At 44.4% G+C, this 22,290-nt stretch overlaps 1 protein-coding gene across 23 annotated transcripts in view; it reads left to right on the forward strand.

The window, feature by feature from the left end:
- EIF4G3 (eukaryotic translation initiation factor 4 gamma 3) overlaps positions 1-20,353 on the forward strand; it is a 202,364-nt gene extending 182,011 nt beyond the window's left edge. For all 23 annotated transcript variants that reach the window (XM_080921656.1, XM_080921675.1, XM_080921672.1 and 20 more), the window contains 8 exons: positions 1,159-1,331; positions 3,419-3,544; positions 4,741-4,822; positions 6,879-6,977; positions 10,561-10,707; positions 15,341-15,422; positions 16,986-17,132; positions 19,297-20,353. In XM_080921656.1, the coding sequence (XP_080777782.1) occupies positions 1,159-1,331; positions 3,419-3,544; positions 4,741-4,822; positions 6,879-6,977; positions 10,561-10,707; positions 15,341-15,422; positions 16,986-17,132; positions 19,297-19,478 (1,038 nt within the window). In that variant the 3' untranslated portion in view covers positions 19,479-20,353. The remainder of the gene's footprint in view (positions 1-1,158; positions 1,332-3,418; positions 3,545-4,740; positions 4,823-6,878; positions 6,978-10,560; positions 10,708-15,340; positions 15,423-16,985; positions 17,133-19,296) is intronic.
- Positions 20,354-22,290: the final 1,937 nt, after the last annotated feature.

Consider the following 22,290-nt stretch of genomic DNA (forward strand, 5'->3'; position numbering starts at 1 on the left):
TCTTTTATATGAGTACACTGTAGCTGATCAGCGGGTAGCTGTGAGCCACCATGTGGTTGCTGGGAATTGAACTCAGGACCTTTGGAAGAGCAGCCAGTGCTCCTATAGACACCGTTACTCTGTTGCACTGTTTGTCCTTGAACTCACTCTGTAGACCAGGCTGACCTCTGCCTTCTTGAGCGTTGGGACTAAAGGCGTGCTCCACCAATCCCAACTCACATTGAGGTCTTTTCATCTTGGTATTAAGTTCTGTTTTACAGTATCTCGTTTTCAGAGTTTTAAAATGATGCATGCTGGTACATGCTGCTACATCTCTGTGCACATTATATTACATATATGAATGTTAAAAATCCATTAACAGTATGATATGCATAGAGATAGAGATATGCTATCTGGCTTTGGCTTGTACAACAGAGTCTCATGCTGTAGTCGAGACTAGCTTCCAACTAGTGGCAGTCCACCAGTCTCACTATTAAGTGCTAGGATTACAGGAATGGACCATCAGACTCTTGAGACTTTGAACCTGGCCTTTGAGTTATCTTTACTAAAACTGTTAGCCCAGAGGCTACAGATGTGGTTCAGCAGTGAAGGGTAATTACTACTCTTAGAGATCCAGACCTAATATTAGCTCTTACACGTATGTGAAATATATACATACATTTAGGCACATGCACATACATACATGTTAAATTCAAAAATAAATCTAAAAAACAGTAACAAAAATCAAAGCTATATGAGGCCATTTCCCTTGGAGGGAAAGAAATTCAAAGTCTCACTGCATTACCTTGTCTCAGTTTTAGTCTGGATTAAAGCAATCCTTCTGCCTCAGCTTTCCGACCTGATGAGGATAGGTATGCTGATGTGGGACCTTGCTTTGTCACCTTAAATGCTCTGTGTACCCAGGAATAGACTCAACAGCCATCCTCTTGCCTCAGCCTTTTTAGTGCATATGTCACCACAACTGAATCAATATATTATTTCTCTCTACTTTTTATTCTAGAAATTTTCATACAGCACCCTTTTTAATATTAAACAAGGGGAAAACTTAGATTGGAAAATTGTCTTGTTTGTAAAACTTTATATTGCTTTTAATCTATTTAGATTTTGAAGTTACCATAACATGAGATTTTTTTAACAAGCCTTTATATGTTTGAACAGGAGGCCACACAGTGCATAGAGGAGCTGAGTGCCCAGGCCCCACTGCATGTGTTCGTGAAGGTGGGTGTGGAGTTCACCTTGGAGCGAAGCCAGATCACCAGGGATCACATGGGCCACTTACTGTATCAGCTGGTGCAGTCAGAAAAACTCAGCAAGCAGGACTTTTTCAAAGGGTTTGTATCCTCACACCTAAGCTGCTGGGTAATGTCTGCCGTCGTGACCTCTGTCACTGTACTGTTTTAACATCATATGCAGTGCTGACTGATAAAACGGCAATTGTAGCCTAGGCCATGACATGCATGTTATCCTCAGATTCTCTCAGACCACCTCCATCTGGTGTCTGAACGTAAAAGAACCACAGCTCATTTACCACAAGACTTAAGTCAGTGAACCTCAGTTTTCCTCAGTGAGTTCATGTGTTTGCCCTCTAGAACCTACACATTCTGTGAAATGATCCTGAGGTGTCAGAGATCGCTGTGTGGCCCAGTCTGACCTGTAGTTCCTACTCCTTTTGCAGCTCATGCCATCCGCTTGTCCTGGTGCTGCTTTGGTTGCCTGTACCGAGTCTTGGCAGAAGAGGCCTGCCTAGGTAGCTCCATGGAGCCCTGCCTACTCATGCTTCCGTCTAGTAGAGCAGGTCTAATGTCACATCTCATCCACTTTTAAGTATATTGTTTTCACAGGTTAGAGGGTCAGCCTGATCTGCCTGTGGAAACCTGGCTGTCTCACTACACTTAGCGAGGACTGTCCTGTCCCCACTGTGCGTTCTCGCACCTTTGATGACCGTAAACTCAAAACTGAGCGTATACTTATTTGGGTTTTCTCTCTCTTCCATTGGTCAGTGTATTTTTACCCAGTGGTGTTGTGTTTTGCTTGATGATACTAGTTTGAAAGCAGAGATAGTTTCTTCAGAGGCATGCACTAGTCTGCTGTCTAAGATGGCTTCTCTTCCCTTGGGTTTGTGTCAGTGTCTGTGGTTCCCACTGAGCTCCCCACCGCCGGGGTCTTCTACTTTACTTAGACTTTGACCCAGGGATTTCCTTCTTCAGTAGTTTGTTATGCAGAGCACAGTGCACAGGCGCAGAGCCGGCCCTCTTATGCACTCTGTCCATAGGAGATACTAGTTCAGCACTTCTTCTAAAAGGATTTTAACACTATGAACTTCAATGCCTATGAGCTTCATCTATGAAACCTATGTTGGGGGGGGTTTATAAACAGTAAGTATTTGATTCCAAACTGTAGTTTGTAAACTGCTGAATGCAAAGTAGAAACAAAGGCCAAAAATATGGAGTCTTTTAGTTGTGATGTGAAATGTAGCAACGTATTATTTAATGACAAGGATGGTCGGGTTATCTAGTAGGTGCACTGCGTAGCTTACGCCCAGCCCAGTCCAAGAATATAAATGGGCAGGATCTGGTGACTAACCCTGAAATCCTGTGTTCTGCCAGATGGTGTCCCCAGTGGCACGTCAGCAGCTAAGCGCATGTGTCTTGCCTCCGGTTTGTACTTTTTAAAACTGCTGTGTGTGAAAACATTTGGCCAAGCCCAGAATTGTTTGCACTAAGTGAGAGGCTACAGTTCCAGCCCACTGTGACGGCATTGACACAACCCCACTCCTGCCCCCAGAAGCCTGTTTTGTTTTTTCAAGTTTTTTTCTGTGTTTTTGAGACATGTCAACCTCTATTGCCCAAGTTAATCTTGAACTTGAGGCTTTATCACCTCAACCTCCCAAACAGCTGGGAGTATGGGGTATGTCCCTGTGCCTACATTTCATATTTAATTCACCTTTATTGTACTTCACACCAAAAAGATTACCTATGTTTCACAGCACAAAGATCTGGAAGACCTTAGACTACTACAGTGTGTAACCCGCCGTGTGGCTCTCTTAAATGAGTCTTCCTCCTACCTTGTGACTCTGGCTGTGAGGTTGCTGTATTCAGTCTGTGATTTTATCATAGCTGTTACCCACACTTTACATGGCTGTCTGAAAATTTCGGAAGTCATTTCCATCCAGAGGTCTTCTCTGCCCAGCCCTGGCACTGAGGGCCAGGCCTCAAGGTTTCTTTAGTTTGCCTTTACCTGCTCTGGCCTTCGTCTCCCCACACACCTGTGAGATGACTGTGTGCGCCTCTGTGGCTGGACCACCGCCTTTACATAAAGTACTTAGCATGCAGAAACTTGCTTTACTGATTTTGGTCTCTATTTAATTTAAACTTTTAAGTTACATTTTCAGTGATTTTCTTTCTTGTTCTTGTTTCAGTTTTTCCGAAACCTTGGAGTTGGCAGATGACATGGCCATTGATATCCCCCATATTTGGTTGTACCTGGCTGAACTAGTCACCCCCATGTTAAAAGAAGGGGGAATCTCCATGAGAGAACTCATTGTGTAAGTCGTGCTTGTGCTACTTAATGTCTGTCGAGGAAATGAGTCAGCCCCTCCCACTCTGCCATAGTAGTGTAAATACCTGTTTTCATTTCCCGAGCACTGATTCGTGTTTTACCTCCATATATTTCTGTAAGACAGTGTCGGGTCCCCTAAAATTGGAGTTACAGACAGTTTTAGTCTGCCATGTGGTTGCAGGGAATTGAACCCAGGGTCCTCTGGAAGAGCAGCCAGTGTTCTTAACTGCTGAGCCATCTCTCCAGCAGCCTTAGCCTCCGTTGTCAGAGGAAATTGTTACAGTGTTGGCAGTGGAAATTTGTTGAAGATATGAGAGACCCTTGGCCCTTTGGGATGGTAGTCACTTCAGACTCAGATCAGAGTCCGGGAGGTGGTTATTTCTGGACGTTTCTTGCTAGTCTGGGTTTGCTCTACCTTACTGAGCTGCACCATTGTATTACACTCTCACAGCTATTCTATTTTTTTATTTTTGGTTTTTTAAGACAGGATTTCTCAGTGTAGCCCTGGCTGTCCTGTAACTTACTTTGTAGACCAAGCTGTCTTCAAACTCATAGCGATCCACCTGCCTCTGCCTCCAAGTGCTGAGATTAAAAGCGTGCTCTCCCAGGTCCTGCCAGGCTCAGGTTAGAACACCATCATCCTATGCGGGTGTGAATGGGCATCGGTGCCACCTTGGGTTCTACCTAGTTCTCCTCATGGCACTGCTGTCCCTGCAGTGGTTCTGTCCCAGCAGACTACAGTACACGAACTGTCTCTCAAAGGCTCACAAAGTATATATTGGTATTTGGGTACTATGAAGTCTTCATGGAAAAGCAAAACAATAAAAACCATTTAATCGGGCATAGTCTTGTTTATTGACATTAGAACCTTTTTTTGAGGAATTACAATATTGACCCTAGAGAGCTTAATTTAGGAAAGACTAACCTCACTCTGAAAAATAGCATAAAGAAAAGAAAATTGTGTCTTCAATCTACTTGTAACTGAGCCTTAACTGTCAGTCTTGTGTAATGCCATGGGTACGTGGAAGTCCTCACCACTTCAGCCATCGAAGTCCTTAATCATAGAGACAGACCCAGGGCTTCCACTCACCTGGGGTGGCCACGTCTGCTGGGCTGGCCTGAGTACTGTGCCTCCTGAGCAGAAGCACGTCAGTGCTCACCGGCTGCTTCCATCTTTTACAGGGAATTCAGCAAGCCATTGCTTCCTGTTGGCAGAGCTGGGGTCCTGCTCTCTGAAATCCTGCACCTTCTATGCAGACAAATGGTGAGTGCCAACAGTGTCAGGCCCTTTGACCACGTGCTGAAAAGGGCGGTGACCACAATGGAGTGTGAACAGTTCCGGGCTCTATGTACAAGGATTCCCATTTCTTTTTAACCCTGGGAGAAGATTGTGGCCACCACTTGACCTGGTTTCTGTCAGAGGTGCATTTGGGAAGAATCCTCCAGTCTCAGTGAGAATGGAGAGCTGCAGTTCTAAGCAGTCTAAGGCTACATGTTATTTATGTGTGCTTTGTCTTCTTTGAGAAAAATTAATATGTTTTAATAGATTTCAATTTTTAAAAACTTGCTGATTTTGCAGAGGACCCTGGTTCAGACCTCAGCACCCACATACCAACTCACAACTGTATGTAACTCCAGCTCCCCGGTTCTGATGCCCCCTTCTGACCTATATCCAGTCAGAGCACTCATTATTCAAAAACTAAAGATTCACAAAATGGTTCATTTTATCTGACAAATAAAGTGGTGTAGTCTTCTTAGAAATAGGTGGCAAAAATAATCGTGCCAAAGAGTGAATTCTTTCGGTTCATTTCAGTTAAAGATCTGTTATTTCAAAGGTAACTAAGCCTACAAATTCTGTATAGGCTGGAGAGGGAGAAAGGCACATGGGAACCATTGAAGCAGAAGTTGGTGGAGCCCCATTCCAGCAACGTCATCTAGAAAGGGGGTGCCAGCCCAATGTAGAGTTTTCCTGAAGATGCTGGGGGAGGTGGTCCTGCTCCGGTGGGTCGAGCTGCAGGTGCTGTGTGATAGCTTACAATTCAATATAATGAATATTTATTCATTATATATGAGTACAGTGTTGCTGTCATCAGTCACACCAGAAGAGGGCATTGGATCCCATCACAGATGGTTGTGAGCCACCATGTGGTTGCTGGGAATTGAACTCAGAATCTCTGTAAGAGCAGTCAGTGCTCTTAACCACTGAGCCATCTCTCCAGCCTGCCTTTTTAATTAGTAAATCGGGGCTTCCTGCTCACAACAAAAGTCCTTCTGTACCCTATTTGGGAAACTATAAAATAGATGCTTTCAACAGCCTGCTTCTGGTGACTTCCTGTTTTGTGAGAAAGCTCTCTCCCATATGGCACTAGTGTTTACTAAACTATTCTTTTAAATTCACATTCCTTCTTCCGCCTTCAGTTCTTACTTCAATTTTAATTGTTACAAACTTTCATTTTTAATAACAAAAAATACCACCCACTTTTGAATAAAACCAGATTTTTGGTGAATTTTCGTTTGTTTGGATTTTTATATTATTATACTTGTTTATTTTTATCAATTTTGAGACAGTCTCAGGACACAGCCAGCCCCAAATTGCTGGCGGTCTTCCTGCCCACCCTCCCAAGCAGTGGAACTATAGGCATGCGTCACGCTGCTCGGCTGAAACCAGGTCTTCACTGTGTCAAGTTGTATGAGGTCCTTACCTCACAGCCTAGTGTTTTCACTTACGTCATGCTCATGAGGCAGCAAGAGGACCTATGTGTGCTTCCACCTGAGTAACACTTCTCTGCTCAAATGGAAAGGTGGTACTTGAACAGGGACGCCATGGAGGCCTGTGCCTGGCTTCATGGTGTTGTATATGCAGAGCTGTTTGGAAGGGGGTAAACACAATCTGTAAACATGGTGTGTTAGGGTGTTTAGTTATTGATGGAAGTTTCCTAAGTTGGGCTTATAGTAATGAATCATTGGCTCATAAGCAGTTACACTAAATCATCCATTTGTTTATTTACATACTTATTCTTAGGTTTGGGAGAGGTCAGCTCTGCAGGCCAGGCTGTCTTGGAGCTTGTTCTACAGTCCAGACTGGCCTTGAGCCCAGATGCTTAGCCCCAGCCTAGCATGTTTGTTAGAGCACTGTGTTACAGGCGTGGCTTCCATGCCAGAATTGCCACTAAACTTAAACTCGTGTACTCAGATATCCCAGAGACTAGTCTTTTGATTTTGATGTTTCAGTCTCTAAGGGTCAGCACTTTTACATCAAGCAAACCTTTTTTTTTTTTCCTTGCAAACAAAGCTGATGGATGAGTTTATCTCTGTTTTAGAGCCATAAGAAAGTAGGCGCCTTGTGGAGAGAGGCAGACCTCAGCTGGAAGGACTTTTTACCAGAAGGCGAAGATGTACATAATTTTCTCTTGGAGCAGGTGAGTCACAGTTTTTTCTTATGCTGGTGGTGTTTGAGGTTGTTAGATGCCATGTGTAGCGTTCATGAAGCCCTGGATTCTATCCATAGCACTGCAGATGAGGACAGTGATGACCAGTAAATCAGACACAGACAGTTGAGGGACTAGGGTGCTGTTGGCTCAGCAGTTAGAGCCCTGGGTTTGACGTCCCAACATAGTGGAGACAGCTTTAATCTATGTTATGGCTCCTCTGTTCGTACAGTCAGGTCCTGTGTTCAGCACAGCTCAGGAACATCTGACTGGGCAAGACAGATGCACCTACAACAGAGTTTTGTTTGGACAGCCTGGGCTCTCTGATGGAAGACGTATAGCATCTGGAAGCTCAGTGTGTGCATTATGTAATGCCACACTCAGATGAACAAGGAGGCAGAGTCAGCTCATCTCAGTAGATGTCTCTGTAAGGGAGTGGTCTACAGGCCATAAGCGTATTGGGGAAGGCCATGGTGGACATGCTACCAATATTCACACACAGTCTAAACAGGAAGGCTTGGCCATTTCTTCTGGAGCTGAGGCTGTGGGTCCTTGACATGGCGTGCATTACCAAACATCCCACACTCTCAGGGCTTCCTTTGTTCCCTAACACCACGAAGCTGTGCAGGCACTGAGAAGCTTGGTCCCAGTACCCCCTGGAAAATGCCAGGTAATGGTGTGTACTTTGTGTGCTTGTCTCCCAGCTCTACGGAGTCAGGGAATGAAAGGAAAAGCCTGCTGGGCGGAGTCCCAGGCCAGTGTGAGACTCTGTTTCCAAACAAAGCAGATGGGTATTTCTTAGAGACAGACACTGGTTATGCTCTGACCTACGCGTGCAGAGCCTCCATGTACACATGGACACACACATACACACATAAAAGAATCCTTAGCACACTCCATGATTCAGAAGTGAACTTGGTAAGTAGAGATGCGCTATCTCACAAGAGCTGCCAGTACTCTGAACTCCAGTTTGAAGCCCAGAGTTCTCTGTAGAGGGGGCAAGGCTAGGATGCCACTTAAAGGTAGAGGGTTATAGAGAGGCTTACTATTTAAAACCCCATAATAATTGGAGTAACTCTAAAACCAGGACCTTCCCCACTGTGCCTCTTGACTGGGAAGGAAATGTAGACATTGACAAACCATTGGTACATGGTGCAGCATTGGTTTGCTCTAGTACTAAACAAACAACCGGAGGACAAAGCTCTTACAGTTCCAAATCCTGAAACACTGGGCTTGAGTATCACACCCGCACCTGGAATCCTGCCTCCTGGAACCTGAGCTGTGATCTGCAGGTTGAAATCAGTCTGGGCTACATGGTGAGATACTTGAGGAAACCTGAAGGTAAAACAAGTTGTAACATAATCACTAAGGACATACCTGCTCAGGACTCAGAGGCAGGGTATCTCCATGAATTCCAAACCATCCAAGTCTACATAGAGCTATATCCAGGGCTACTCTGTCTCGAAGAAAAAGAAAAAAGAAAAAAAAAAAGGTTTTAAGTCAACATACAGAAAAGAAACAGAGCAGATTAAAATAAATCCAGGCACCAAGCCCATCCCTCTGCGGTGGTTGAGGTTCCACTATGGGAGGTTTTTGGAAACCAGCTGTTTAGGAGTCTGATATAGGAGGATGGCTTGTTCACCAGGAATTTGAGGCCAGCTTGGGCGGTAGAACAAAGTCAAAGCAATGAAGTAGTGTCTAAAGACAACCACGTGGCTGCCGTGTGCTCACCCCAGTTGTAGCTATAGTAGAGGTGCTCTAGGGATGTGCTCAAAAGTACAGCCTGCAGCTGTAGCTGTGGCCGCCCTTGAGCTCTGCCTCCCAATGCTGGGATCAGAGCATATGCTACTGTGCCAGGCACAGACTTTTTTTTGTAACTCAAGTATGTGTAAATTATATAGAGGGCATATTGACTTTGTTTAAAGATTTATGTATATTAACTTTTTATGTAAGAATGTTATGCCTACACATGTGTGCCTGTTGCCCATGAAAGTCAGAGAGGATGTCAGATCTCCTGGAACTGGAGTTAGAAACAGTGAGGAGTCACGAGTTTTGTGCTAGAAACTACACCCAGGTCCTCTGCAGCTCAACCCTCAGCCGTTTGTCCTCCACACATATTACTTAACCCTTGGAGAATTCATCTGCCTAGAGTGAAGCAAGGGACCATGAGAATGAATGAACAGTCTGTCTGTAACATCGCTCACTTAGAAGAAGTTAGAAGAAAAAAAAGCTATTAATCAATTTGAGCTTTGACCATATGAAGTGCAAGCTGCAGGTCATGTGACCCTGAGTTCAGGCGGCTGAAGCGGAGCAGTGATGTGAGACTGGCCTGAGGTACACAGCTGAGCCTGTCTCAAAGTCCCAAAAAGGAGATGAGGGACAGGAAGGGGTTGAGGGTGAGTTCTGAGGGCGGGGCACGTGCTGAGCTGGAAAGGGGCTGGGAGGAGGCGGGAGAGAAGGTGGACACAGGCAAGTCAAGTCTGAGAGGCAGAGGGAAACTGCTAAAACAGCTTTGGATTCCGAGAGGCCAAGCTCCACGAGACTGGAGGAAAGCGCTTCTGTTAGTAGATGAAGCTGGTTAGCCGCTAGCCAGGCAGAGCAGGAATCAGAGAAGGCAGCAGAGATGACGGCTGCTTTGGGAACTCTGCCTGGGCACCTTCATGCTGCATAGCACAGCCTTCTCCTCGGGGACAAATACCCCGTGTTCCCTGGGTTTTCTGTGAATTCCAGCACACACTGAAAGACTAAATGACACTGGACTCCAGAGTGATTTGTCCGTTGTAGAGAACCGAGGGGGGCGCTGTCCGTTGTAGAGAACCGAGGGGGGCGCCTACTGCCCTGGAGCCTCACAAGCCTTGATCCCTACACTGAGCAGAATGGGCTGATCTCGGGCTCAAGGCTAGCCTGGGCCACATAGTGAGACCTTGTTGAAAATTTGCTCTTGAACACAGGAAAATGAAGTGACTGATCCATATCAACCTGTGCTTCAGGCTAATCAAGGGGCACTGGGAAGTAGTGTAGGATCGTGCACAGTAGTTCTGGAGACGTCAAATGGGCATCTGGCCACAGTCGTGTGCCCATTGTTGCTGGTGATTTAAAACATGGAGTCAAGCGTGGTAACCCCAGTCCTTGGAGGTGGAGCTGAGGGATCAGGAATTAAAGGTTATCCTTGGCAGCAAAATGAGCTGAAAGACAACCTGGGCTATCAGACCTTATGTCAAACCCAGTAGCAATAAAAGATGTTCTGGGTATGAGTGAAAGCCCAGCTCTCAGGGAACCAGAAAGAGGTGACTTACAGGAACACAGTAAGCATTGCCTTTGTCAATGGTAAGGCTTTGTTCTCAAACTTTTCTACTTTTATTAACCACTTGTAACCACTGAGCCATCTCTCTGTCCTCTTTAATACAATTTTTTGAAAGGTTGGAACCTCACCAGATTCTAGTGAAGTGACAGCCTTTCTGTTTCATCTGGGGTGGCATCTGCTGCTCACTGTCTCAGAGTGAGGCCATGGCTGCCCTTTCTCTCCATGTAATCACCACAGTGAACAATATCAGTGTCTCATATTTGGTTCCAGAAGTTGGACTTCACGGAGTCGGAAGGACCCTGTTCCTCTGAAGCACTTTCAAAGAAAGAACTGTCTGCTGAGGAGCTGTCTCAGCGCCTGGAGAAGCTCATCATGGAGGACAAGGCGGACGATGAGCGGATCTTTGACTGGGTGGAGGTACAGACCCTGATGCAGTCTCTGTAGAGTGACAGTGCCTCCTAAAATCTTTATGTCCGCATCCTTAAGGGTTACTCTTACCAGAAAAACAGCCTAGGCTTCCTGCTTTTCTTTGAAAGCTGCTTGTCCTGTCTGAATTTGGTCAGCACATGACAGCCAGCATAGATGAGGAGCTATATTGTGTAGGTTTGGGGTTTTGTTGTTCTGAGACAGAGTCCCAGGTTACCCGGGTTGGCCTCCATACCCTGTCTCCAAAGACTACCTCCAAGTCCTAATTGTCCTGCTCCGCCACTTGAGAGCTAGGTAATGTGTGCAGTGCCATCCCAGCCATCCCAGCCATGTCTTGGACTTGTATCCATGGCTCTGCCTGGAGGCTCCTCCCACACTGACCTCAAACCTGTTCTCAGTCAGGTACCATTCTAGTCTGAGTGCACTCCAGATTTGGGTTGAGTCATCACATCTGCTGCTCTGTTTACATGACATCATCCTCGAATTTGTCCATCAGAGTCTGAGGGGAGCTGAGGACACCTTGTGAATAGATTGGTCTCAGACAAAACTGCAAATTGTCTATGACTGTGGCTCCCACCCCTCCAGACACTACAGTTCTTTAGCTTATTCCTTGTCCTCCACTTGGCCTTATGGGCACCATTTACATTTCACCCACAGGGGACTGGCTGTCATTAGAGAGCTTCAAAAATCTTGCTGCAACTCAGAAATTTTCTCTCTCTGAGATACGGTACACTATTTACAATCGAAGGTTAATTTAACATGGCTACATTTTCTGAATGTTAACTTTCTAGCGTAACTTCAGATCTCTGTGACCACCACAGTTACAATCAGCTGTGACCACCAGCGAGTAACAATCTGAGGGAGGCAAGAAGGCAGTTCTGTTCAGTATGACTGAGTTCAAACTTTGTGACTCTGACCTCAAGTAGTTTATTTTAGGCTTCTTTAAGCACAGCACAATGTGTTGAAGATTTTCCCCGGCAAGACTAACTCAATCTCGTGTGCACAATAAAGCTTAAAATCTGACGACACCAAACCTTTGTGAAGTTTACCTTCCATAAAGAGTCATTCTATGGATTGACAAGCTTCTGATGAGGGTTTGGGGAAGGAGCTCAAAAGATCACCAGCTACTAACCATGTCGTCCTGGCTTTCTGGAAGAACAGGTGTGCAGGCTTTCCTTTGAAGGAACACCCCTGTGTGCTGACATTCCTGGTTCCTCCAGTGTGTGTCTGTGAGCACAGGCCCTCCCTAACTCCCACAGTATCACCCCCTTCCTAATCTTTCTTTTCTAGTTACATCATAATTTATTCTTGGAAGGTAGCTAAGATAGCTATGATTTCTCCCATCAGTGAATTCCTGAGCTTAGGGAAGCCTCAGCCTTGGGACTGGTATATAAGACATGCCAGATGTTAGAGCTTTCTGTTCTGCAAGTCAGACCATGGCTCATATACTTAGATCAATTCCTTCATGAGTCCCATAGATGAGCCATATGTAATTGATTGTGGTAATTTTACCTTTTTGTTATTGGTTGTTATTCAAGTTGTAAAACTTTTACAAAACAGTTGCACACATTTGACTACTGTTATATTGTGATGCTTTAACATTCGCATTGGTTTCTTTAGAATTCAAGTTAAATAGTTTCAACAAGGATAGGGTTGTTTGTTTTGTTTTTGAGGATTTTATCTATTTCGTGCTAGTCTTTTCCCTCCCCCAGCTCTCCCAAATCTCCCTTCAATGCTCACTCAGTTTCATAGGTGGGTGGGTGGGTGGTTTGGTCTTTTTGAGAAAAGGTCTCTATTATGCAGCTCCAGTTGTCCTGGAACCCACTCTGTAGACCAGGCTGGCCTTAAGCTCAGAGATCTGCCTGCCTCTGCCTCCTGAGTGCTGGAATCAAAGGTGTGCACCACCACACCTTCCTAGATTTGTGTTTTATACCTCTGTCTGTTCTGGCTAGAAGTCTAATCAGGGGCTGGAGAGATGGCTTAGTGGTTAAGAGCACTAGCTGTTCTTACCGAGGTCCTGAGTTCAGTTCCCAGCAACCATCTGTAATGGGATCTGATGCCCTTTTCTGGTGTGTCTAATGACAGCTACAGTATACTTATATATAATAAATAAATAAATAAATCTTTTTTTTAATAAAAGAAAGAAAATAAGGATGCCCTGGTAGTCAGTATCCCTCCTGGTGGCTCTCACACACACCTGAGAACCTGGAAAGCAGTGCAGAACAGTCTGCTTCCATGACCCTAAAGTCCCAGGGTTCCTGGCACAGGCTGACAACACTGGCACTGGAAAGGTGTGTAGGCTTGTCACAGCCGACATCTCCTTAAACAAAAAGAAGGCTGAACAGGTAAAAGCACTTGCTACCAAGTCTGATGACCTGAGATCAGTCCCCAGAACTCACTTGATAGGAGAGACCTGCTCCTGCCTTTGGTTTCTACAGACAGTGCCACAGGTGCCTACCCTAATCAGCTTAAATCAACAAATGTAAGCTGTACTTTATAAAGAATAAGAAAGGAAAGCAGGAAAACTAGATTAGTAACTGAGCTCTCAGTGCCCTTGTCTGGCTTCTGTCTGGGAGTCTGGTGTTGTCTGGTCCATGCTCTGTGAATCTACTATTGACAGCCATCAGCAGACAGATCTTCCTTTTCTCCTCCTTCTGTTCCACGTTGTTACTTAATCTGTAGTCTTCTTGGCAGTTTTCTTCATCTCTTTCCCACTGTGAGATGCTGGAATGTGGGTAGTTGAGCTTATTTGTACAAGGTAGGGGAATTTGTTTTCTTGTATCCCTTGAGGAAGAGCACTCATTCTTTAGAAGTGTTGTCTGATTTCATTTTGTTAATTAGTTCCTTTTACTCCTGTAGTGTGAGATCTGATCTTTGTATATTTTAAATACTGTTCAGAGCTCAAAATGTTCTTTTTTAAATTTATTTATTTTATAAAATACTATTATAGCTCACAAAAATTGTTACATACTAATATATGATGAATACAGGATTTTTATTTTTCTAAGAAGGACTGAGGCTTCTACATTTTGGCCTTCCTTCTTTTTGGTCTTCATAAGGTTCTCCCATGTTGTTTTAAAAATATTATTGAATGGCCAGAAAATGGTAGTGCACACCTTTAATCCCAAGACTCGGGAAGCAGAGGCAAGCAGAATAATAATAATAGTAATGGGGCTGGAGAGGTGGCTCAGTGGTTAGAGCACTGGCTGCTCTTCCAGAGGTCCTGAGTTCAAATCCCAGCAACCACATGGTAACCCACAACCATGTATAATAGAGTCTAGTTCCCCTCTTCTGGTGTGCATAGAAACAGAGCCTTCATATACATCAAAGAATACATTAAATAAATAAGTAAATATTTTTTGTTGAACAAATCTTTATAGTTTCAAAATAACATGCTTATTTTTTTTCTGTTTATTCATCAACCTTCAATGATGGTTGTTCCAGCTTTGAAGCAGTAACTCTTTGAGGCTTGACTTCAATCCAAATAACATTGTTTGGGTTTTTGTTTTTGTTTTTGTTATTTGGGGTGGGGTTTTGTTTGTTGAAAGGTCTCTCTGTGTAGACCAGGTAGGCCTGGGGGATCCCAGGACTCCATCTTGCCATCTAAATACTTAAAAAGAGATGTAAAGCAGACGTCATTGCCCGTCTTCTCAGCAAGGCCATGGCATCCACGGCGCCCCACGTTCCCCCACCCCACCCCAGATGGGCCAGTGGCTCTATGTACTGCTGCTGCTATGGCTGACCTGCTCAGGAAATCTCTGGAACAAAGCCCTTCATTACTATAGTGCTGGAGTGCCAGAGAGCTGGTCATCTGACAGCCTGGTCTTGGTATTTGAGAGCATGTTTCAGGTCTTGGTTATAAAGTCATCAACACAGCTTTGTGTTCAGACAGACTCTCTGGTAGATAAGACTATGGAAACCAAATGTCGATTCTTACTCTAGTCCCTAAGAACCTAATGTTGGAAAACGTGGAACACTTGCTTCTGGCCTGCCTCTACTTGTTTTTGTTTCTGCTGCTGCTGCACATCAGCTAAGTAACCGAGCAACAAGATCTATAGAGTAGAATTAAATCTGGGGTCCCCTTTGAATTCATTTGGCATCTGTTAGCACAGTTTCTTGACTCTTGCTGCTGAAAGCTTTGTTTCAGGCAGATCTGGGCTCCATTTGTAGTGGATTAAGTAGAGCAGTGGTGTTAGTCAAGGCTCAGTCACAGTGCTGAGAACATGGCCCAGGCTACACTGCAGTTATCGGGAGGCAGCAGCTCGCCATGTGTCTCAGGCTGGCCATAAGCTCACTTTAGAAGAACAAGCTACTGAGAACTCAGAGATGATCCTACTCTGCCCTCTTCCTTTCCCCTTCCCAGACCCCAGTGCTGGAATTAGAAGCCGTCGGCAGCCACACCCATCTGGGCTGCAGTTGTTAAATGTGTAGGTGTGGGTTCGTATTCTCTTGGGGCTTGTCACTGAGGAAAGCTTTCACTCGGTGGTCGCATTTAAAAATGAGCATGGCGCTTGGTGCTGTGTGATTGCCTGCAGAGTAAGAAGCTCCTCAAACCCTAGTGGCTGCGGAGCGTTTTTATAGAACGTGCAAGCACAATCACTAACATGTCTGTTTCTCCCTCCAGGCTAATCTAGACGAAAGCCAGATGAGTTCACCCACATTCCTTAGAGCTTTAATGACGGCCGTTTGCAAAGCAGCTATCATAGGTGAGCGATGTTTGTTAGAGTAGTTCTGAGCATCTGAAGTACAGTGTTGGCTGTACATTTCATGATCTGATCTTATGCTGTCTTGAAACTTGCAGTTTCTGCAATTGTTGGCATCATGTCATGCTACCTGCTGTGGCAGTAATGGGGTGAATAGTTAATGTCTCCATAAGAACCAGGTCTAAGGGCTGGAGAGATGGCTCAGAGGTTAAGAGCACTGACTGACTGCTCTTCTAGAGGTCCTGAGTTCAAATCCCAGAAACCACATGGTGGCTAACAGCCATCTGTAATGGGATCTGATTTCTTTTGGTGTGTCTGAAGACAGCTACAGTATACTCCTATACATAAAATAAATTAATATCTTTTAAAAAATAAAAAGAAAGAACCAGGTCTGAATCTCACCTGCATACTTACAGTCTGCAGTTGAGCAAAGTTGTTTAATGCTCTATGGGTCCAGTAGATTTTGTTCCTTCCTCTTCGTCCTCAAGGCCATGTCTCCTATTCATGAATGGTTTAAATATTTTTGATGGTTTTTTTGAGGTGGGTCTCATATAGCCCAGGCTAGCCTCAAACTGACTGTTGTAGCTCAGAATGTAGTTCAGGCATTGAACTCCATATTCTCCTTCTTATGCCTCTTGTGTGTTAAAATTATAAGTACATATGACCAAGGCTGGCTTATGGGTTAAATATCATGCTATTATACATGAGCACTAGATTAACCATGGAGCTATAGCTCCATCTCCCAGTTTTGTTTTAAAGTATTCGAGTGAATTTCTACATTAATTAGAATTGACATGACAGATTTACTAATAAAGATTGAATATTACACATTTGAAGGCTATAAAGTGATGTTTTAATAAGCATCTACAGGCTGGAGAGATGGCTCAGTGGTTAAGAGCACTGACCACTCTTCCAGAGGTCCTGAGTTCAAATCTCAGCAAACACATGGTGGCTCACAACCATCTATAATATCTGATGCCCTCTTCTGGTGTATCTGAAGACAGCAACAGTGTACCTATATATAAAAAAATAAATAAGTCTTGAATAAGCATCTACAGTATGTACGGTGTATAATTCAAGCTAATAAACATATCTGTCAGCTGTCTGACTTTATGATGAGACATTTAACGGTCTTATGTTGTTATAAAATCTTGGTACTGTTTCATGATAATTACATATAAATGGGTAAAAATTTGAGGGAAATCTGCATTCAACATGTATTTCCCTTCCATGTTTTGTATCATGTTTTAAAATATACCATGAAAACTGAACTAGTGTCAGAGGCCTTTTCTCCCAGCTGCCTAGAAAGCTAAGGTAGCAGAAATAGAAGAAGAGGGGCTTCTAAGGCCACTAAGCAACTTTGTGAGGCCCTCTTTCAAAATAAAATGTCCAGAGATGGCTGGAGATGTTAGCTCAGTGGAACGTGCTTGCCTGGTGTGTGAGACACTTGCTCCAAGCTCCTGTACCACCCAGTGGGTAGGGTAGTCTTTGCTATGGGCCTCTTTCTCATCTGCTCAGGACACCAGACTGGCTCTGTGATAATGCCTGGTTCTTCTGTCTCTCCAGCTGACTGTTCTACCTTCAGAGTGGACACTGCTGTGATCAAGCAGAGAGTGCCGATCTTACTCAAGTACCTAGACTCAGATACGGAGAAGGAACTGCAAGCACTTTATGCACTACAAGCATCCATAGTAAAACTTGATCAACCTGCCAGTAAGTTTCCATTTTGGTTCACTGAGCACAGCTGACTGTGGAGAACTGTAGTTCTTGAAAGATGATTTGGGGGGCTAGGGAGATGGCTCAGCGGTTAAGAGCACTAACTGCTCTTCTCTTCCAGAGGTCCCGAGTTCAGTTCCCAGCAACCCATGGTGGCTCACAACCATCTGTAATGGGATCCGATGCCCTCTTCTGGTGTGTCTGAAGACAGCATTAGTGCACTCATATACATAAAATAAATCTTTTTTAAAAAAGAAAAGATGATTTTGAGTTAAGACGTGGGTGGTAGGATCCGTTGAATTACAAGCCTGCCTCGTCTTACAGAGCAAGTTCCATTACAGCCTGTCTCGAGGACAGGTGGCTCAGTGGTGACACACTGACTGCTCTTTGAGTGGACCCAGGGTTCAGCTGCCTGCACCTACAGTGGCCACTCCTAACTCTCTGAAACTCCAGTCCCAGAGGATCAAGTAACCTCTTCTGGTCTCCATAGTCACCAGGCATGCACATGGGATGGGCATACATGTAGGGAAAACACCCACATACATTAAAGTATTTAAAAACAAAAAGCATGACTCGTAGGTAGCCAGCTCCTCCTCATCCCAATACATGGTGTGATTAGGGCAAGAGAACTTTGACCTTGTGACCAGTGTGGGCTATAATGTGGTGAGGATATACCTGAGAACTGAAGGACTAGGAAAGAGAGCTGGTCCTCCCCATAGGCCAGGGCACAGGGTGGAGAGCCACACTGCTCCGTGCGCGGTCTGGACACCCTGAGATGCTGTGGCCATGGTGCAGACTGAGAAGTGAATTTTTCATTTTATTTAATTTTCATTAAGATACCACATTTGGACATATTGCTGTGGCATTGCAAAGCTTTTTAAAGTCTTTGAAAATGAAAGTGCTCCTGAGTCTAAAACAAGTTATTCTCACAGTTTAATAACCCGAAAGGCATTCAAGTCTGAATCAAAAGGGTAGCCAATCTCCTCTCAAAGTAAGGTCATTGAACAGGATGGCAGTCTTCCTTCCCTGAGCTGTATAGGAAGGGACACTGGCTTCTCAGACGGTATGTAGTCTGATGAAATTGGCGCTGTTTCGACCTTAGGCCTCCTGCCTCCATTTCCCTGTTGGATAACCAGAGTGGTGATGGTGGTGGGGTTTTTTTTGTTTGTTTGTTTGTTTGTTTGTTTTGTTTTTTGTTAGTGGGAGACAGCCATGATTTATTCCAGTATTAAGATAACATAACTACAAATATTAACCTCAAAAATTTTAACTGTGGATCTGTCTGACTCATTATTGGCATTTCTTATTCATTATGGCCTCCTTTATGAGTGTGTTGATGAGGAAACTGTCTGCGAGTGAAGCATACAAGCCATATGGGATGTGCACACATTTATTTCAGCACTCAGTGGGCATAGGCTTGTGGGTCTCTTGTGAGTTCAGAGCCAGCCTGCTCCACATAATGAGCTTGTGACTAGCCAGGGCAGCAAAATGAAACCCTGTCTCAAAAAAAGCAAGTGGGGGTGCACCTGCCATGGAGAGACACTGGGCTGTGCTCTGCTCTGAGCTGCACCCTCAGTTCCAAGGGCCTTTCTCAAGGGAAGAATAAATACATTTAAAGGAGCTCAATATCTCTGCCAACATTTCTTTTTCAAGTAGTAATAGATAGAAGTCTCCACTGTGAGAACAAAAGATTCCAGTTATTCAGACAGCTGAGACAGTTAGGAGACCAAACTCTAGAGATGAACTCTGCCTGTGTTGTCCATATAAAGTCAGTCTTTGCTTTTAAATACAGGGTTAGAAAGGTTAGAAAGTTATACTTGACTTGGTTTTTGCCTCTGCCTCCCGAAATTAATGATGTTCCACCACAGCATCATTCTCTTTAATCCTTAGGTGTTTGACTTGATAGCTACATGTACTAGCATCCAAACAGTTGAATTCAAACAAAATAATAAGAATAAAAGTAATGTTTTGTCTGCACATGAGTGCTCTGTTGCTCAGCATCAAGAGTGTGGTGCACAGTCCTAGGAGGTGAATGTTCATTCGTTGCGCTGATTGGCTTTATTCACACATTAGTTCAGTCACCACAGCACTCACCCACATGCCTTTGCTTCTCCTTGCAATTACAATGCTCAAGCCAGTGGCCGTTGTCGCCCTCTTGCAGATTTGCTCCGGATGTTTTTTGATTGCCTGTATGACGAGGAGGTGATCTCAGAGGACGCCTTCTACCGGTGGGAGAGCAGCAAGGACCCAGCCGAACAAAATGGGAAGGGCGTGGCCCTCAAGTCTGTCACAGCGTTTTTCACGTGGCTGCGGGAAGCAGAAGAGGAGTCTGAGGATAACTAATACTTCAAATACACAAACGAAACAAAAGAAACAATTTAAGTATTTTTTTAAAAAGTTTCACGTCTTCGCCAATCACAGTGCAGCAAGGCCAACTCTCGCAGAACCCACGTGTGCGTGAGTGGGAGGGGACAGGAGTCAGGTGATCATGGAGGATAAAGGTCCTGGAACAAGGAGACAGCAAACCTGAGGGCGGGAGCTCCAAAACCAAAATACATGTACTATTTATAGAAAATATTTTCTGTTTTAATCTTTTCTTTTTAAACGAGGACTCATACTTTAAAAAAAAAAAAACACATTTAGCAAAAAAAGAAAAAAGAAAAAAAGAAAAAAAAGTTGAACTTTAATTTATTTTAAGGACTGCAAATGCCAGTGTAATTTTTTTAATTTGCAGTTTCTGTAAACAACTTGTATAATAGAAAAGCAGAGAAATAAATTCCCTTCAGATGCACCACACATACGTGTTCAGGCATAGCTGTTAGTCTCCATTTGAGAAGGTTTGGGGCGAACAAGGTAAGAAAGATCCTTTTTTTCCCTCCCCCCACCCCTTTCTTGCCCCACTCCCTATCATCAGATCTTTCTGCCTGTCTCTCAGCTTGCTTCAGAAAACTTAAAAATCACACTAGTAATCAAAACATACATAACCTCGGGACAGAAGGAAGTACTGTGGACCAGAAAAATGCAAGAATTGTTCAGAAACAGTGCTACCTTGGAAAATACCCTTAATACTGTTGAAATCGTTAGAGCAACTTTAAGGCTTGTAAATACATAGAACAAATATTTAAAAACATAAAAAAGGAATTGACTCAATACTATTTCTTTTCACTTTCAAAATATAAGGAACAAAATAAAGACGAGCATTGCAAGTTTAAAATAAAGACGTCTCCTTTGACAGCCGTCAGCTGTGCCCCACCCTGGGAGGTGCTGTGTGGCTGTTTGTTGTCCAGTCCCAGTGCTTATGATGATGTGTGTGCCGTGTGTGCTTCTGTCTGGTACAGACAGGGTGCCTGTGCTTATGATGTGTGTGTGTGCCGTGTGTGCTTCTGTCTGGTATAGACGGAGGGTGCCTATGCTTAGATGGGTTGCCCTTGGGGTCTAGGACAAGCAAACCACCTAGCTATGTATGTTACAGCTCTTGGGTAGCAGGTCACCTCAGTGATCCCACTGATTTTTAAATCTCCCATAGTCCTTCAGTAGTTAAAGAGTCCCAAAGGAGGGGCTGCAGAGGTGTTCAGTGGTTAAGATCACCAGCTGCTTTTCCAGAAGAGCCCTGTTCAGTTCCCAGCAGCCACATGCGGCTCACAACTGCCTACAGCTCCAGCTCTAAGACATCAACACCTTCACACAGGTGCAGGCACATAAAATAAAAATAAATCATTTATTTTTAAAAATATTTTTTAAAAAGAATTTAAAAGGTACCTCTTTAAGGAATGTAAAAAATTTGTCCAACACATGGTAGGAGAGAATTAGTTTCTAAAATAGTCCTCTAATCTCCACACATACACTGACACTCAGAAGCACACACACATGCACACATGCTTGTGCACACACTAAGTACAAAAAGTCTAAAGCTAAATTCTGCTTCGTGGTAGGGAAAGAGCTTAAGGTCCCACACTCTGCACGCACGTCCTAATCCATTGAGCTCTATCCAGGTCCTTCCGTGGGTGTGAAGCCTCTGATGGACCTGTAGGGTCTTGTGTTTGCTGCGGTGCCTGGGCTGTTTTCTTCCTTCCCCCTTCATGAAGTAGCACTAAGGAATGGAGTTTGTCTCTAGGCTTTCACCCTACAAAGTTGAGTTTAGGGACACAGCCAGGTAGATCCCAAGTAAATACTGTTTGCATTTCATGCCCGCATAATCTAAGACTTATGCTGGCTTGTGTCTAATGGTGGCCACAGGAGGAGGGACCTGGCAAGCTGAAGAAGCAGAACTGTTTCCCACAGTGCTGAAGTGCTTTCCTGGACTAGGCTGAGCCCACTCAGAATCCTAGCATATTCAACCATGGAGTCCATTCCTCAGTGGGAAAAGCCAAGTGCTAAACGCCACCTGGCATGTGACCGCCTCAGCGATAAACATGGGCTTGGGAAGCAGTTTGGGAGCATCTGGGTGCCTTGGAAGCCTCAGTTTAAAATGTCACCTGATTGAGTGGTTTCCTGTTGTCTCCGGGACCCCTGTGCAGAAGATTCCTGTCCAGGAAACTCCCACTAGATAAAAGCTCTTTGAAGGGTCGGACAGCGCTCTTGGGGGTAGGGGTATAGTGACTACATCACAGGGATCCACGGCTGTTTACAGACTGGCCCATTTATCACTATTTTAAATATAAATGTAAAAATTAAGGGTTGGTAAAAAAAAATAATAATAACCAAGTTCTTAGCACCTCTATCACAGTAGGAGAAATACTGTTTGGGATGCTAGCCAGTGTAGTAACATCGTACACTGCAAGGTAGCCTTTGGGTTTACTCATGCTGTATTGAAATGTTTGCTAAAGCTAGAGCCATTTCCTAATCAGCAGGCCCTTGCCCCCGGCACTCAGGGCAACAGGAGGCTGGCAGCCTAACTAACAGGAGGGAGAGTAGGAAGATGGCTCAGTCAATAAGAGACTTACTGCACAAGTACAGACTGAGCTCAGGTCCCCAGCATCTCCATAGAAGCCAAGTGGGAAACAGGCAGGAGGGTCACTCAGGCTTACTAACCACCAGCCAACCTCCAGGTTCCATGTAAGACTGTCTCGAGAGAGTGCACTGAAGAATGGTAGGGGATCCTCTTGGCCTCTGCATAAATGTACACATGAAAATGTAGGTGTGATTCCTTTATTAA

The sequence above is a fragment of the Micromys minutus genome, assembly GCF_963924665.1.
Source record: "Micromys minutus genome assembly, chromosome: 9".
Lineage (NCBI taxonomy): Eukaryota > Metazoa > Chordata > Mammalia > Rodentia > Muridae > Micromys > Micromys minutus.